Source organism: Acanthisitta chloris, unplaced genomic scaffold (assembly GCF_000695815.1).
Source record: "Acanthisitta chloris isolate BGI_N310 unplaced genomic scaffold, ASM69581v1 scaffold2920, whole genome shotgun sequence".
Classification (NCBI taxonomy): Eukaryota; Metazoa; Chordata; class Aves; order Passeriformes; family Acanthisittidae; genus Acanthisitta; species Acanthisitta chloris.
In genome coordinates this window covers 4,686-22,951 of record NW_008652075.1, presented here as the reverse complement: position 1 = coordinate 22,951, position 18,266 = coordinate 4,686, and the positions used below count along the sequence as shown (strand labels likewise).

The 18,266-nt window shown below is 41.7% G+C and overlaps 1 protein-coding gene across 1 annotated transcript in view; it reads right to left on the bottom strand.

Moving 5' to 3' along the window:
* Positions 1–17,355, bottom strand: part of LOC103803143 (neuronal acetylcholine receptor subunit alpha-7-like) — a 59,895-nt gene extending 42,540 nt beyond the window's left edge. Inside the window, exons 1-2 of the mRNA XM_009075683.1 lie at positions 17,229–17,355; positions 1,029–1,168 (exon numbers count right to left, since the gene is read on the bottom strand). Coding sequence (XP_009073931.1) covers positions 1,029–1,168; positions 17,229–17,307 — 219 coding nt within the window. The 5' untranslated portion in view covers positions 17,308–17,355. The remainder of the gene's footprint in view (positions 1–1,028; positions 1,169–17,228) is intronic.
* Positions 17,356–18,266: the final 911 nt, after the last annotated feature.

Sequence of the window (18,266 nt, the reverse complement as noted above, 5' to 3'; positions counted from 1 at the left end):
CCTGCCACTTGTATGGCATGATGTTGGGGGGGGAAATTTTCAGGGTCCTGCTTACCTCTCTGGGGAGAGTACCTGGTGTTACTACACATTTTCAGAAAGACTGTGAGTGCTTTAAAAAGTTTAAATATTTGAGACCTCTGTCAGATTGCTTCACAACTGCACAGATGTTTCCACATCTCTCTCTGTAGTCATCATTCCCTCCAGGACTGCAATAGTGTACCAGAAACCAGACCATAATATTGTCTATGGAAAGGATAGGATTAAGACAGGAGCACTAGTATGTTCAGCTGTTTGCTGTGTTGACAGGGTGAAGGTGGTCAAAACTGTTCTCCTGGCTTGTTTTTCCCATGTAGATGAAAGAAATCCTGTCTATATATAACATGGTTTATCATACAGAATCCTCTTCATGATGAAAAAAAGGATTTGGATTATCATGTTAAAATTTTCCATGGGTCAGATCTACAATTCTGTAAAAGCATTTTGCAGTCAAGACAATTAGAGCAGTGTGCCCCCAGGTTTTGCTTTTGTGTATTTTAAGCTCATCTCAGGGCAGACTCCTTCAACTGCAGAGCATGGTAAAAATATGATCAGAGAAGAGGCCAGTGTCATTATAATATCTAATAAAAAAGTATAGGAGCAGTGATGCTAGCTTTGAACGCTGCACATAGTCTTGAGTTATTGCATCCTGCACAGCTCTGAGAAGAATGTATCATTAATAATTTGTAGTAAAACATGGCTTCTAATTGAGTGAATTCTTTTTTTTCTGCCTAAAACAAATGGAAAAAAAATACATAATTAATCTCCTTGAAGCTCATGTTGTGTCAGAGATGGCTGTGCTTTTAGGAGGATATTCACTCCTCCAAAGTGTCAAAACATGTACTCCAGCATTTACGGAGGACGCTTAGTCAAAGACAGACTGCTTTCTCCTCTGATAGCCTGGTTAAGGGGAAAAGTATGTCTCCTAGGTTAGTGATGATATTTGTTATGCTGAATGGGTGCCATTAAGAACAGAACAGCAAGTAACTTACCACATCAATTATCTGCAGCAAAGAAAGCTGGAGCTCAACTACGATAGGTTGGGAATCATTCACTACCGGTCGTTCTAGACGATTGTAGTTTCTCAGCAGTTCTCTGTACAAGCGTCTCTGACTTTCACCTTGCTGAGAGACTAGAGGAAAAGAAAGAAGATGTCCATCATTCAGGCTGATCACACTGTCATCATTGTTTGCCTGTTTTGTTGAAAAATCCCATGTAATATGTTTGTAATTTGAAAGTCGTTCCCAAAAATATCCCCCAAATTCTGCAAAAAGATGTCACAGACACAGCTTTTTCAGGTGTGTGAATGATGAAGTCTTAAAAAAATAACTCCTAAGTCATTATCAACATTCAAAAACTACTAAAGAGAATCTGGGGCTCTGAGTACATATCTCCCTTCCCTAGAGTCCCTTCTGCTGATGGTCAGCGGAATTGTGGCTTTAAAAATGGCCAGACAGCTTCCTGGAAGTCACAGCACTTTTGTCTGCTTGTTCTTATTTCTTAGAGACTGGTTGCTGTAAGCCAGCACTGGTACTACTTGGACTTACTGTGTGTTTACCCGGCATCAGTAACAGCTATTCTTATTTCTCATAGCTGATATATCAGGCTTTTTTCTATGTGTGGGAAACAATACCAAACCCTCTTCAGTTTTGTGTGGCAGTCTTTCATGGCTTTGGGTTACTTCCCTTTGCTTTTTTTCTTCTGATGGCAGCACACTTTGTTAACACCTAATGAGGTGCTGGTATGAAGTCTACAGTCTTTGACAGCTATGCACAGTGATATTGAATTTCTGCTATTACATGCTTCCATTTCTGCTATTACTCAGCTTCCACTGGGAACAGACTCAACACACAAGCCAACAAGCAAACACCTGAGTATGTTAAAGACTAGTAGAATTTCAGTCTATGCTTAAAATCCAAGATGCTTCTGTTCCTCAGCTTTGGGGTGGATGTGGAAAGCATCCATCTAACTGCGTTACCAGGTTTCCTTGCCACAACAGGCATATATGGTGAAGGCCTGGGACTCTTCCTTTGGGAAAACAAGCAGTTTGCTGGGACACACTGCCCAGGACCCTGGTTCCCCAAAAACTGTGCAGGTGTTGGTGCTGTGGCCCAGTGGCAGACTGAGCTCTAAGAGCCGCACAAAGTGAGGGACAGAGACTGCAGGTTCTCTGAGGTCAAAGCAGTCCTGTCATCATGAGCACATATTCCATGAACCGTATAAATGCAATCTCTTACAGAGAATCTGCACTCTAAATTATTATTACTTTGGACTGAAGCATTTTTTTATCCATTGCAGCTCCCAGTCTCTGTGTGTGACTTTTTTTAAGCTCTTGAGCAGAACTCTGCACATTGAGACCAGGGCTCCTCTCACAGTGGTTATGATTAATATCTGTTTGACAATTGGTAAACAAAACATAACAACCTGTTCTGCCTTCCCCAGACTCTTACTGTGCTCAGCAAACCTTGTAAGCCTGAAACAAGCTGGTCTCCAACACAGCAGCTATGCCTTTTAAAGCTAATAATAAATTTAGTTTATAAACACTTCATAAGTCTGTTTAACTTGTGTTCTCTTCAGTTTTCCTTTTACTCAAGGGAGCTTTGTGGCTTTCCAGCATGGCACTGCCTGGTAAACAACGAAGAGGAACAATTTTGTTTACTTGGGTTAGTTACACCAACACATCAATTTAATGGGGCCTCTCTCTTCCTGCGTAATACACCCCATGGTCATGGGCATCCAGAGGAGCAGATGTCATAAGCACTGCTTCAATGCCCTTGCTGATGCATCAGTATTGGGTGCTAAGCTTCCATCAATGTCAAAGACAAGCTCTGGCCATAGTATTTCTCCTTCAGCACCTTAAATAATCTTTATTGATTACTTCAGCAGTGATCTAAATACTCTGTTATGGCCTTAGTGCTTTGCAGTCCAGGCCTGGACTCCATTACAATGAGAGCCTTCTGTGGAAAAGAAACCAGTGAAAATCAGCACACGTTGTTCTGCGGAAAGAGGCTCCATGTTTTGTGCAAATTTGCTGTTCTTTCACTCACCTACCCACCCACACCATCATTACCTCCCCACATTTCTGTGCTTTAGGGAAGAAATGACTTCCTGAACTATTGCTCTGATCTTGAGTACTTACATAATATTTGCCTTTAACCTTCCTTTTAAACTGGCTGCCTCATCTTTTACAAGGGAAAATTGCCCTTCACCATGCTGTGGAAGTCTGCAGGGCTGCTAGAGTGCCCTGGTACCATCGCTGTCATGCATTGAAGCAGCCCCCTAAGGGAGGTCTGACTTGGAAAAATCTGAGCATAACCCTTTGCTGTGTGCTTTGGAAAGCTGTCTTTGAATTGTGTGCTTCATCCATGCTGAAGCTTTCCCTGTTAAACTTCCTGAGCTAAAGTAGCCCAGAACTGCAATTTTGCATCTGGTTTCCCATCCTTTCTCCAACTCTCCCCTCTGTAATATGATCCCATTACTCTGCAATCTCTTGTATTCAAAATTGTTAATATAGTCTTGGTTGATCTATTATTATCCTGCTGAGTTGGCATTGGTGACCACATGTTTGTGTGCTGCATGGTTTACTTGCAAAATGACATAGATTCAGAAGCGATGAAGCCTTGGGGTGTCCTGGCAAATAGCCACAGCAGCTGTTGGTACCACAAAGACCTGCATAGTCTAATCACACTGCCATCTCTCTGCTATGACTGCTTTGGAGAGGGAACCGAGGTAGATGCTTAGTTTGACGTGTATGCTCATAGACTTTTTCTTTAAATTGCAATCTTCAAATACTTAATGTTTCATACTCCAGAGAGATTTCTGCTTTTTTCCTCTGTAATGTTTGTGCTAATGCATTGTGAAACTACATCTCTGTGTGCTAAATGGAGTGTTTGCTGGTGATAGGGGAGCCTGAATCTCTCGGGAGTAGTGGTAGAATAAGCTTTACCACTGACTACCCCTCAGTCACAGAAACTTAACCAAAAGCAGTAGCACTGTTTCATCTTTTAAACTAGGCTATAAGCTGGATGTCAATATTTAAGATTGTCAGGTCAGTCTCCCAAAAGCAGTGCCAGATTTACTTGCTTATGTATGTTACAGGAAAGTGAAAATAACTGGCAAAGGACATGATGCTTTCTAGATAAAAGATCTCTGAGCAACAGAGAGCTTCTGTGTCCCACTGCCTCAGACAGTGTCCCTCTTGTTTCTGAAGTATCTTTGAAACAGTAGGAAAACATACAATCTGATTAAAACTTGAGGGAAGAGGCGTGTATGATGTCTACCTCAGTTTAGCAAGATTTTTGATCTGAGACAATCCTTATAGACATTTGTCTATGCCTTACAGACTAGATAAGTGAACAGTGAGATGGATGGAAAAGTGGCTGAACTGTCAGGCTCAGAGGGTTGTAGTCAGCAGCACAAAGTACAGCTGAAGGCCAAGCAGTGGTAGAGAACTCCAGGGGTGAATACCGCTGCAAATGCTATTTAACACCATTAGTAATGGACAGAGTGAACCCTCAGCAAGTTTTGAGATGATACGAAACTGGGAGGAGTGGCTGATACAGCACATGGTTTTGATACCACTCATAAGGACCTCATAAGGTCCATAAGGACCACCATAAGCACTTACAAAATGGAGAAATGGCTGACAGGAACTTCATGAAGTTCAATGAAAGTGTAAAGTCCCGCACCAGAGGAGGAGCAGCCCCGGGTACTAGAATAAGTTGTGGGTTCCCTGGCTAGAAAGCAGGTTAGCAGAAAAGCCCTGAGGAACCTTATATATACACCAAGCTGACCACAAGCCAGCAATGCACCCTCGTAGCAAAAGTCACCAGTATCCTGAGTTGAGAGAGGAGAAGCCTCACAAGTAGGACAAGAGAGGTGATCCTTCCTCTCTGCTCTGCACTGGTGAGACACACCTGGCGGTGCTAGAGTTACTATGCGAGATGGTCCCTGAAGCTTTGCTCTGTAAACAATGTGAAACTGCTTCTGGAGTTTACAGGCAATTGGGAGGCACAAAGCACCAAATTCCCTGATGGTTTTGCGAAGAGCTCTACAGAAAACAGTTATTTATGGACTACATAAAACTTTTAAATATCTCTCAATTTCCTCATGTGCTTCTGCATGTGCAAAGAAGTCTGCAAAGAGCCCACTGATTGACTAACACAACCTATAAACTGATAAGAATCCTTTTGGAATTCATGTTTCAGTTGCATTTCTTCTTTCTTTCTAGGAGGCAATTGCAGAGAATTGCACAGCAAAGGAACATGCAGCTAGGTGTGGCTGGAGTATCCATATGGCATGTCCAGGAAGGACAGATGGTCTCTCCATCCCTGTGCTGTCATGTCTGGTCTTGGCTGGTCAATCCTACTGCTCTGCTTTGCATGCCAAGGTCACTAAGCTATAAGGCAAAAGTCCAGTCCTTCCAGTTTCCCAGGTTTGTTTCACAATGGTCAGCTCCTTGACTCAGCATCCCTGGTGTGGGGCACATTCTGGATTGTTGTGCACAGTAAAAAGAAAATAATGAATTATTAACAAGAGGATAAGTGGAAGAACATGTATTTCCACTAGGTTTTCAGCTATGGCACCTGTATTTATTGACCATTCCTCCTCTGTTTCAGTGTTCACTGGCTTTATTTTCATAATCTTGAAATATTCAGGGCAGAGGGGTGGTGGGGTGGTGAGGGGTGACGGGGGTGGCAGGTGTTTTCTACCTGCTGTTCATTTCTTTTGGCAGAGACCTGAACCTTACACACAAGTTATTACTTTATTTCATACAAAATTACTGGTATCTAAAGGACCATGTTTTCAGACAAAATTTTTTCCACATCACTTTATAGCAATACATATTCATGCTAATATGTCTCTGAATTAGAAAACATCTTTTTGGCTTTTTCTTCCTTCTCAAAAACAGTTCCTAGAATCATTTGCATATACATTTTTGCAGAACATAGTAAGTTACAATCAACAGCATATTCCTGGACTGTCACATTGTTGTTTTTAAATATTTTGTCTCCTAATTCTGCATAAAAGGTCCTAAACAGTTGTGACATTCATTCACTCCCCTTCTACCTTCTGCAGGTATTTCACCACATCTATGGTACTTTTTTCTCTCTGTATTGTTACTTTGTAACATAACATCTGTATTGGTTTGTTTTATTGTTTCCCAAAAAGAAATTGACTGAAGTTCTGGCTTCACTCAATATTTTTTGGAAAAGCCAACAGTGTCTTTATACTGAGAGCTACTGTCAAATTTTGTTGTGTAATGATTGTATACAATTTTGTTATAATTGGAACATTTATGGAGGGAAGAGCCATTAAAACCTAAGGGTATCAGAGCTAAATCCTAGGACTTCTATCTATTTGCCTAACAACCTTCAGATTCTTCTGCCACAGCACAGCTCATCTTCTCTTATTTATTTTCTTTTTGGCTTATCAGTGTACTCTTACAGGGATTTTTAGCTAATTCTTTCAGTATCCAAATAGAATGAAGGAGGGCATATGCTCACACAATACGCAGGGGGAAGAACAGGAGTAGTAACAGGAAAAAAAGCAGGTTGTTTCACAGACAAATTCATTGGCATAAAGAATTGCAATGGCAACAGCACTTACGAAATGTGACATGTTCTACTGATTTGGTAGCTATAAAAAACGTCTTATTTTGAATATTTTGCAGATTTTTGAGAATGTAAAGCATGTCACTGCCATATGTCACTTAATCCCCAGAGACACAGATGTGTCCCATCTGCTTTTGTTCTTATGTGCAGCATTGTTCCTTTTATCCATGGCTGCAAATGCAGTATTTCTTTCAATGCCCTTTGATTTAAAATGCATGCCATCACGCCTTCAGGGAAGAGTACTCACATAAGAAACAATGGAATCACATCAGCTACCTCCATCCTGCGTGTGTCAGTGTCTCTGTGTGTGTGTATTTGTGTGTTGCATTATTTTAATAACTCTCACATTTAAAACCTCTTTTTAATCTACTTCCCTTCTGGGTAATCTTTGACTCTAATCTTTGTCTCTCGCTATGCAGATTGTTTCTGCATCTTACACACAAAACTCATTAGATACCCAGAAGAATGTGAGAAATCCCATGTTTTCCTAGGCAAAAAGGATGTAATAGTCCTGAAACTGGTCATTTCTGTTCATAGCAGATAAAAAGCTCCCAGCAGTGATAGGTGTTAAAAAGGTATGCTAGGAAAGGTTTCATCTCAAAGACTTCAGCACATGACAACATGCTAAAAAGAGAATATAGGCCACAACATAATGAAAAGATGGGATTATACTTTTGGTCCTACTGGCTTGGTGCAGATGTTTTAAAGCCTGAGATATGTGTATAAGGAGAGAGACACACATTAAGGTATTAACAGTGGGATACCTCTCAAATGTCTAAACTGTCTCATTACTCCAGGCCAGAAACATAACTAGCTACATCCAGAAAAAGAAAAAAAATGTATTTTTAGTATAAAAATGCTAGTTTACATGAGCTCTATGCAATATAACTGTAATTACTACAATATTAGATAAAGAGGGAGCACAGGAGGAGGAAGTTGGAGCAGTGATGAAGAGAGGAACTCCCCTTTGCTACACATATTACAGAGTGCTGCAGTTGTCTGAAGGTGACTCTTTCCAGCCATCCTGGGATTTGTGAGAGAAGCAGTAGTGGAAGTCAATGCAAAGAAACCAAATCATATGACAAAAGTGAGATATTAGTGATGTGATCATCAGTGAGCTTCTGGACTCCCTGCTCCCAGTGGCTTGCAGAGCAGCTTGTCATAGCCCTTCACCTCTCTATGTTTCAGCACCCAAACCAGTAAACCAAGAGAAAGCCATTTTTGGGAAAGCACTATGAACTTCACTAACCAAGTACTGTCAATAGGGCAGCCAGGGTAATCTACACAACATTGACAGATTGCACAGAAAAGAGTCAAGTCAATCTGCACCTCCCCATGAAAAGCTCACTCTACACCATGTCAGGTACATGTGGAGAGCTCAGATCTGGGAAAGCCATATGTGAATTGACAGGTATAATAATGATTTCTGTGGAAATCTGATTAGGATTGAGAAGACAATTGGTAGGAAGAGTTCTTTTTCCCTAAACCCAGTGCAGATAATAGCAGTGATAGAGTGTGCAATGATGTGGTTTAACCTCAGACTGCTGCTGACTACCATGCAGCTGCTTGCTCACAGCCTCCTCTCACCCAGTGAGGTGAAGAGGTGAATAAGAAAAAAGATTACAACAATAAACAATATTAATAATAATAAATACAAGGGAGACAACATAACCAGAGGGAGAAATAAAACCCAAGAGAAGTGGTACACAATACAATTGCTCACCACCCACTGATCAGTGCCCAGCTTGTCCCCAAGCAGAGATCTTCTGGTCAGTTTTTCCCAGTTTATATACTAAGCATGATATTCTCTGGAATGGAATATCCCTTTGGCCAGTTTGGGTCAGCAGTCCCGTGCTCCCTCCCAACTCCTTGTGCACCTGCTCACTGACAGAGCACAGAAACAAAATAAATCTGTCCCAGACAAAAACAGAACAAATGAAAGCTTCGGTTTAGTGTGTAACACAGTTCTTCAGGTTATACTTCCTATTCTGAAAATACCATAATACAATAAGAAGCCCCTATCAGTGTCAGCAGGATGTTGTAAGAGAAGGAAGATACATTAACTTCCCAGGAGAACAAGGGCAAGTCATTTTGTCTGAAGATATGAAGAGAGCAAAGATTCCAAGAGCTAATCCTTAGTCACAGACATGCCTTTGCTACACGTTTTTCATAGTTCAGAGGTGCAGGAGGGACCTTGCCTCAAGACCCTTGCCTCAGTGTGTTGCTAATGAAGCAGTAGTAATACTGTTTCACTTCTTTGGCCAGTGCAGAGGGCAGGGTGGACTGATAAAGACAGTAATGTTGTCGAAATGAACCACCCAATGTGCTCAAATGTGTTGCAATGATTCTTTGCCTTTCTCCTTCAGTAGTGCTGGTCAGCTGGTTATGCTCCCAGAGATGGCTAGTTTACTGAACAATTAAGTTTTGCCCTGCCAGCCTGCCACCTATATTTGCATAGCAAATCTAAGCAGCAAAGACATTAAGGATGCAATAAACAAAGCTATAGATGGCTCCTCCTGCCTTTTCCCTCATCACTCAAGCCTCTGCTGCTGCCCATGAACAAAGTGAGAGCTTCACTGGCTGCAAGGTACAGACAAGACACAAATGTCCAAAGTGAACATGGATGTTGGAATGCCAAGAAAGTTCCAAGCTTACCTCTACAGTATCAGAAATTCAAATGCTGGATGAGGTGAAACATAGCGTTAGTGCCTTGTAGCAGGGATGGGGGTTACCCTGATGAAAATTTTGACAGCACCCTGAATGGCTGCTAGTGTGTCCTGCTTTTCACTGCTTAGTACATGAACTGGGAAATACAGAGATACATTTTCCTAAATCTGAAATAGTTCCCCACTTGGGAAGCAATACTTAAACAAGACACCTATAAATGAGACACGGGCCTCTTTTAAGCGGCATTGATGAGCTTTCCCTAGGTCAGGCTAAACTTGCTGCCTCTCTGTGTGAAAGATGTTGTGCTGCCAACCAGATGGTGACTGTTTGGAGGTTTTGGCAGAAATGGCTACTATCAAGGGATTTTATCCAAGGGAAAGAAGTCTGAGGCTTTAGTGGTCCAGGTCTTCAAAGACGAAAGGACCTGTAAATAGGGGCATGAAAACTCTCAGCAGGGAGTCTGAATTTATTTCTCATTCAAGAAATAAATGTGAAATATTAGAAGTGTCTAATACTGTCTTGGTGAGATAAATGGCTGGTTCTGAGCAAATTAGACTTGTGACCAATCAAAAAGGGTTTGCAGAGATGTAACCTAAGACACTTGAAATTGTAATTGCTATGCTTTGGATGATTCAGCCTGGATTTGCTTATGTGCATATAGAGTGGCTTAGTGGCATATAGTCTATGCCATGAAGCTTGCATCTATTGTTTTTTCTTTGCCTCTAAAGGTAACAAGATCTCAGGGATAGCTGAGCATTGGTTAACCTTGATCTGTCTGTGTTCAGGCTACTAGATACTATTGCCTTTTCATCAGGTACAGGGCTCGGGTCCTGGTACCGTTGGGATCAGCGAGGATATGAAATATTTGTCTCACCCTGCTGCACCCTGACAGGCAAACCTGCATTGGCTGAGTCACACATCCCAACTAAGAGCAGAAATGAACTGCAGTGAAAATTAGGTACTTCCAGGCAATGAAGAACTAGGAGCCTGATTTTGTCTTGTCTTTACTCTGGATTAAAATCTTTGGTAACTTCAGTCTAATGCTCCTGAATTATGTTGGTGCAAACGAAACAAAATTAAAACAGAACTGGTAGCCCATGTGTCCAGGTGAAGCATGGCTGTCATCTTGTCATACAGTAGCAATACCTGCAGATGCAGGATGTTTGGTCTCTAAGTGAGACCAAAACTAGTCTAAAAAGTAGAAAGTGACCCTGTGCTGTCTGGGCTGCCCTCTTGTATTCCCCAACACAGAGTTCCTGAGTCTGCTCAAGCATTCTGACCCAAAGGTGAAATGATTTGCCCTCTTGGCAGAGGTCTGCTATGGAGAAGGATGTCTCCTCTCTGTACCTGTTTCCATTTGATCTATCCTTTCTCTATCCTCTTGCCCTCTCTTTGATGTCATCAGGCAACACGTAAGTAGATCTCATGATGTCAGGAGTGTTGAAGTGTTTGGGCTTAAATAACAGTTCAGTACATTTGAACTACAAATTAAATGGCACTAATAGCTTTGTAAACTACATAAGAAGGCTTAGACCTTGAAGGAAACACTGCTGCAGAGAGCATGTTGCAGTATAACTGTTTAGTTGTATTACAAAGGCAGACTTTTTGTTTAGAGCTCCTGAAACTGCCCACTTGCATTTTATGAATTCTGTGTGAAGCCTGAACAAGAACATGTCCAATTTGAAGTTGTTCCCCATTTGCCACTTGGAATAGTGACAACTGCAAACTATCTAGCAACTTTTTATTTAATTTTATATCTCTTCCCATTGTTACAGTTGCTCAAGCTGTATTTCAGTTTGATTACCTTTCTAAAATGTCACAATATTAAAGGGAAAGCACTCTATCATTTGTCATGACCTGCCCTGCCACTTTTGCAGACCTCAAAAGGAGCACAGGATGGCAAAGAATTATAGAATGCATTTTCTGCATCATTATATGACCTCCTACTTTTGTTTCATCCCTGGAACCTAGTGACTCAGAGGTGATGAGAACACCGAGCAGCATCCTCCCCTACAGCCAGCCAGTGTTGAACATCAGTGAGACCCACAACATGACACACAGTTAGCTCTGCATCATAAAGCCTCTGCAGGGCGACACAAGACATACACTGACCCTGTGGAGTGAGTCATGTGGAGGCCACTGAGGAAACAGACTGCAGGAGCACAGCATGACCTATGAGAGATGAAGAGACATGTCTTTGGTTAGCTTGGAGATGAGAAAGCATCTTTTGGCTGCCTTCAGCTGCCATGAGGAAAGGCTTCATGATGAAGAAACCAGACTCTTCTGAAGGTGCACAGGGACAGCTCTAATAAGACAAAAGTTACATGTTGAGGCATTGCCACAGTACTAGGGGAGCTTCAATTTTTTTTCTCAAGGGTGCTTACCACAGGGGACGTTACTGTCATTGAGGATCTTTCCAGCTTGACTGCCTAGATAGTGACCTAATAGAGATATTCCTGCTCTGAGAAGAAGGGTTGGATTGGGCCACCACTCCAGTCAAACTATTCTACCAGTCTAAGAATCTATATAGATCAGATCCTCTCTCACCTCAGCTGCCACAGACACATCTTTTCCAATTTACAATCTAATTTTCTGTCTTGGCATGGTGAAGATCGAAGTGACCATGAACACTTTTCCACAAAACCACAGCCGAGCTTCAGGGAACACAGTGTACAGTCTTGTCACCCCAATCTGCAAACTGACTTTAGGATGAGTCCTCAGTGCAAAACAAGACCTCCTCAATCCTGTCTTTTTCTTCTAAGTAACTTTTCTGTGCAAATCTATGTTGTATGAAGGACAGAAATGAGGACCATGGCTTTCTCTGCAACATCCTGGAACGAAATATGGACTGAAGACATCTATTTCTGAATGGTGATAAGGTTTGCAGACATTGTTTGAGCACTCTGGTAACCATGGCTTGTCTGAGTAAAACCAGTTCATAGCAAGGCAGGATATAGACACCTGCACCTCAGTGTTGACATGCATAAGTACTCATGCTGATTACAAGTTCACTTTTCATTGCAATTTACTGACTTAATTGCAAGTCCTAGGTGGGAAGACTCTATTTTCCAAATGCATCATGTGGTTCTGGTTTCAGCTTTCTTATCAGCTGTTTTGCACAATGCAGAAAGTATTTGATAAGCAATAAGCAAACCTCTCTCTCCCAGCCATATTTTCTCAGGACTGTGTTCTAAAACAGCAATAAGTTCCTGTCTACCTTTTTCATTCCCCAGGATGATACTGATTGTCAGTGCTAGCCCTACCTGTCTCAGTTGGATTTGATCTTTTTCTGAATTAGATTATGCAGGATCTCTAGCCAGTAGACATACTCAAACAACCATGTCAGGAGTGATGCAATGGGTTTTGATCTGCTTTAATCACACCCTAGACCTGGAGAAACTTTCTATCTCCCTTCTTACTTGTCACATATGAATGGAATTGTACATACTACCACCATCGCTAACTCATGTTCTTCTCCACATGTCTTAGGATAATAAACCAGAGAGAGAAAAACGTCCTGCAGCTGTCTTCAGGACATGAATTCTGTGCCTGGGATGGGAATTTTTGTTCTGAGATCATCAGGAAAGCCCTCTGAGCTGGAGCAAGGCTGAAGGCTCCCGGAGTGCTATCTAGTATCATCCCAAAGACCAGATGAGTGCTACTTTCTCATGCACTCTATCTGCTTCTAGATCCCTCCCTACATGCAGAGTGTCTTACAAATAGATGCATATAACAATAAGTATGGGTGATCTCAGGGCCAAGATGCTTTTTGTAGATCTTCCCACTTTTTCCAGTGAGATTTGAGAAGAGTTAACACAAGAAGATTTAGCACAGACCACTTTTCAGCCAATGTGCACGCCTCCAACTTTTCTGAGTCTGGCGACTTCTCAGAAGCTTGGGCCAGCTCCACAGCTCCACAGCTGCAGCTGTGCCTACAATGATACAGATCAGCCTTAGAGCTGTGCCAGTGAACACTCACAGAAGATTAGTGACTGAACACGAAGTCTGGTTCAATGAACTGAGAAGTCAACATCAAGAGGCAAGCATGTACAGCAAGTTACTGTAGCAGACAGTAATTCACAGGAAACTATCTTAGGGGTTTGCCTAGGACTCTGCCAGCCTGTCTTAAATGTATTGACTCATATCAATGGCACTAGTACTCTTGATCACAGAGTGTCACCTATAAACATGCGTATGCCATGACATGCACATCCAATCCCATCTGACTCCATGTATATGCAATGCCTTGGAATGCTCTCAGCATTCAGAATTATGAGACTCTGGTGTCTGTCCTATTAGATATTATAGTAATAGCAGGGATCTGACAGTAATTTCCCGTCTCTGAAAGCTGCACATACAGCACCTTTTTTAGGCAATATGGAAGAAGAGACCAACTAGTAGAAGCAAAGGTCTTCCTCATATCTTTCCTGTTTTAAACTTGTGCCAGCTGGATTTTTGTCTTTGAACCTGTATCATCAACAGAAAAGGTGGAGAGCTGAGATGAATACAACTTTCAGATGTATAGTTATGGGTATGAAAGATTCTAAATGATCTGACTTTAACCCCTGGTTCTAGTCTGGTAACATTTATGAGATGTAAAAGTGGAGATGCTTCATCAACCACCTAAATTACCAATGACATTACATTGTATTCTATTAAGGCACAGGAACTGTCACACCTGTTCAACAGTGTCTCTTTGGAGTAAAACAGTTTGATAAACACAGATTTCTGTAGTTCTATCAGTTCCACACAGCTGAGGCCTGATATTTAGACTCCATATATAGGTATTTAAGTAATGCCCTTGGTTCTTCCTGCTACACAGGTCTCCAAAACTTGTGTCGCTTCCATCCAACTAGCTCACATTAGAGAAATTGTAGCTTGGCAACAGAATCTGGCCTTTTGAGGCTGTTTTGCCAATATTCCTGGTGTTGCAGAAACAGCACCTGCTTGCATGGAAGCGAACCAAGAAATTTGTTAGGATTTGCTCCTTGAGATCGCCAGTTGTATTCTGATGTGATCTCTAGAGCTCATCTAAATGAGAAAAGCTGTGAGAAAGCATGAAATGAGTGTAGCACAGCAATTCAACTCTGCATCGTGAGCGAGCCAATGAAAAGCTGCTTTGTACCATCTGGGTACACCAAGTCAGGCTGACTTACTTCATACTTTACATCTTTTAGCTGATTAGCTCACTTGCAGCATCCCATGTCATAGGATTTGTCCCATACACCTGAGAACTTAGATTACCACCAGACTGCAGAGGAAGGGCTCTCTCATTTTGTTTTTGCCTTTGTTGAGCTTTTCAAAGTCAGAATATGACCCTGATGTCATGCTGTACAGAGCAATGAAACTAAGAGGTCTGACTCTCAGTTTCTACAGTGCCCACAAGCTCTGTGTGGCATATGGACACTGTAGTGGGCACAATGTTTAAAAAAAAAAAATTAAAAAAGGATATAAAAACCACAGTAATTAGAACGCATGTGTTGACTGGAGACTAGCAAACTGCATATTTAACTTCCCTGAATGTTCAAACCCAGCAGGTACTTGGGTGCTGAACTGAATGTAACACTGCTCAGAGAGGCTACGTGCCCCTGTGGTCACAGGGACATGTTTCTCCAGAGAACTTCCCTGCAGGGCTGCTTGCACTCTGGGTCTCAGACTGCACCATGCTCAGAGAAAGGATCAGGAGTGGGTCTGATCCCTCCCTTCCAATCACTCCCTGGAGCAGGGTTTTCAAGTCCCTCCACATAAGGTTGTTAGGTAGCTGCTGGGACTCACATTGTCCTTCTATCCTCTAGATGCTCTTTCCAGGATTGCACCTGGCCTGGAAGGGATGCCTGGCTCTGCGAGATTTATTTAATCTGGGATTAGGAAGGCTGAGAACCAGTTTCCTGGTTTTCCCTATGGTCCATGTCCCAAGAAAGCATCACTAGCTTTTCAGGAAGGAGGTCTGCAATGACCTAGCTGAACAACATAACTACTGGGGCTCCTACCAGTATTGCAAGTGAAGTCAGGCTGAAGCAGAAAGTTGCAGAAAGAACTGGAAAAAAATTATCAAGTTCTTCATGTATTGTTGGGGGGTTTATTGGTTTTTACCCAGTTCTTGTCACAACTTTCATGTAACACAGCCCTATAAGAGTTACCAGTAGTTGATAAATTGTCATGAACTCTGTTGAAACAACTCAGCACTATGTGAGAGTGATGTTAGTTATGATGGATTTGCTGTGACTTCCATGTCGGTGCACTAAGGAATCCTGGGTGAGTTTACTTGGAGATACTGTTAAAAGACTCTGTGACTGATAACATGCTAAAATCATCTTGACTTTTTCTCTTCTGCCCTAACTGCTCAATTCACAGGGCCTTTATTTTTTTCCCTTCATTTTTTTTTAAAGTTAGGAAAAAAAATCCACAAAACAGAGACCAAATACAGATCAGCTTAATCAGAGGTTTGTTTGATTCTGTGTTAGCAGTTATCTGTAAAAGTGCATACTTGTAAACTGTTGGTAAAAGCATCTAACAAAAAAATCCACTTGTATCCTATATAAAAGCAGTTTGTCTTCATGCGCTGCTCAGAGAAACTAAGCATGCCCCCTATGAATTAGCAATTACTCCGTATTTAAATGGCAATACTTACATGATAAGCAGCTTCTCAAAATGGGCCTGCACACAAAATGAGTTATATCATAACTAGGTGCCATCACCTGCCTGTTACTTCAGCTCCTAAAGTAGCCCAGAAATGTCTTAAAGATAGCAAGGTTCTTAATTTTGCAAGGTGGGAAAACCTTTTTCTTCAATACTATTGCTACATTAGGCAGCTGAAATGGGGAGCTGTAATAATGAAATGCACAGATGTTTTGCAGCTTCAGATGAACAAATGAGGAAATATCTGTGTGGCATGAATAGTTCAGTGCTACATCTCATATATGTAAGTTTCCTCTGCTACTGCACTTATGAAATAGACAGACCGCTTTCTTTGCTTCAAAAGACAATCCTGCTTTAAGCATAAATAATGAGTAACATGACATGGTCCTTCACACCTGCAATACTCAGTTTTAGCATTTATAGTTGCTGCAGACACTTATGTTCCAGCTGTAAGGGAGCAACAAAAGCACAATTTGTGTAGAATACTGAGCACCTTTCAGGACTGTGGCTACTTCAACATTTTCACTTAAAAACACTTCATTGTTAGCCTTGTAATCCTCCATGTTTTGGAATAATCACACAGTTTCTATTTTTGTTTGTACCACACTGAAACTTCAGAAAACAGCTTGGACAGAAGTCACATCTCAGACTCCAGAAGCTCATTATTATTTTTATTAGGTGTTTCCAACTTACATCCATCACTGCCTGGAAGCAATTTTAAGCATACTAAAAGGATTTTAATAAAAACAAACAAGTAATAATTAATCTGTGTATTTATATGTACATAAATCTTCCAAAATGATGCACAGAAAGTAAACAGCTAAGAATTTTCTTCTGGTCATATTTCTTTGTAGAATACCATTTCACCCTCACATCTACAGGGTTCTCAAAATCATCCTGCCCAGCCTGAAGTGATAATTTGCCATTCTCAAAAAAACATGGACAGGTTAAATTTCTAAAGAAAGCAAGAACATATTTCTTTTTAAACACTATTTCAATTAATTTCTAGAAGTTAAAATTACTCACTTTTAATTGGGAAAAAAAAAGCATCACACCTTTTCATTCCTTAAAAAACTGCCCAGCGCTGTAAGATCCACAAACTTACCCATACTGATTACAAAACAGTGATATCAGCATGAAACTCTAACAAAGTTCAAAATACAAGTAGAAACATAAGAGATGGGGTAGGATGTGAAAAAGAGTAACAACAACAAACAAACCAAATAGCAAGAAAAAGAAAGCTAAACCATGGACAGCCACAGATGAGCTTACCTTTAAAGAAAGAGAAGAACATGGATGACCAGAGATACAGTGCAGAATAAACAAATCCCAAGCACTTTTCTGTAAGCATTGTCAAAATAGGCTGGCTGTCCTTCCTGAGCAGAGGGTGAAAGAGGATGAAGTCTTGGAGACAGCGTTCAGTGACTGATGGATTTGGCAATTACAGTAATAAGGCATCAAACCAGTTTCCCACCAGGGAAGAGAAGTGCATTTGCTCATGTGCTTCTCCAGTCCCCAGGAGCCAAATCAGCTCAGTGCTTGGTCAGTAAATCCAAACACAAAGGAGCTGAATATATTCCTTTGGACTCACGTTGCCAGAGCCTTTCCTGGATAAGGAGCAAATGCTAGTGATCCCCGCACACAGCTGTGTGTGTACTGCAAGAAGGGGGAGTGTACTGCCTCGGAGATGCTTTCCACATCCCCACAGAGTGTACCTAACTCGAGACAGCACGTCTGCAGTGATTCCAGTGCTTGCACTCGAGTGCCTCTAGAGCTGTTTCCCAGCGAATGAGTTTGTGTCCCACTCTGCTCTCTCTTAGCTGCCAGTGCAACTTGCAGCAAGCACCTGTGGCATGATCCCCCTGCCACACACCTGCCTCTTCTCCCAGCAGAAATTCAACAGTACAGAAGTTTGGAAAGAGGAAAATAGCTGGTCACCTGCTCTTTTTGATACATTCCTTCCTGCAATCGCTTCCACCAGACATAGACAACTGCCCTGAGTGCTCTCATTCCCAGCTGCCCAGTGCTGCTGGCTCCCCACTGTGGGGTTTTGCACGCACCCTGGCTCTCTTTCCTCCCCACTTCCACTAATTTTATTCATCAGCCAAAAGAAAAGGCAAGGGAAGGCAAAGGCTTGAATACATTTCATGATATGCATCATTTGATCTTTTCTTTATTCATTCACCCATTCTCCACATTCACACACTCCTCAGACAGGCAGTGGAGTACAGCTAGAAAGATGTAGAAGAGGGACACCCAGACATACATGTGGAAGATGCTCACTGGACCTCAGGGCAGTGGCCCCAGTGC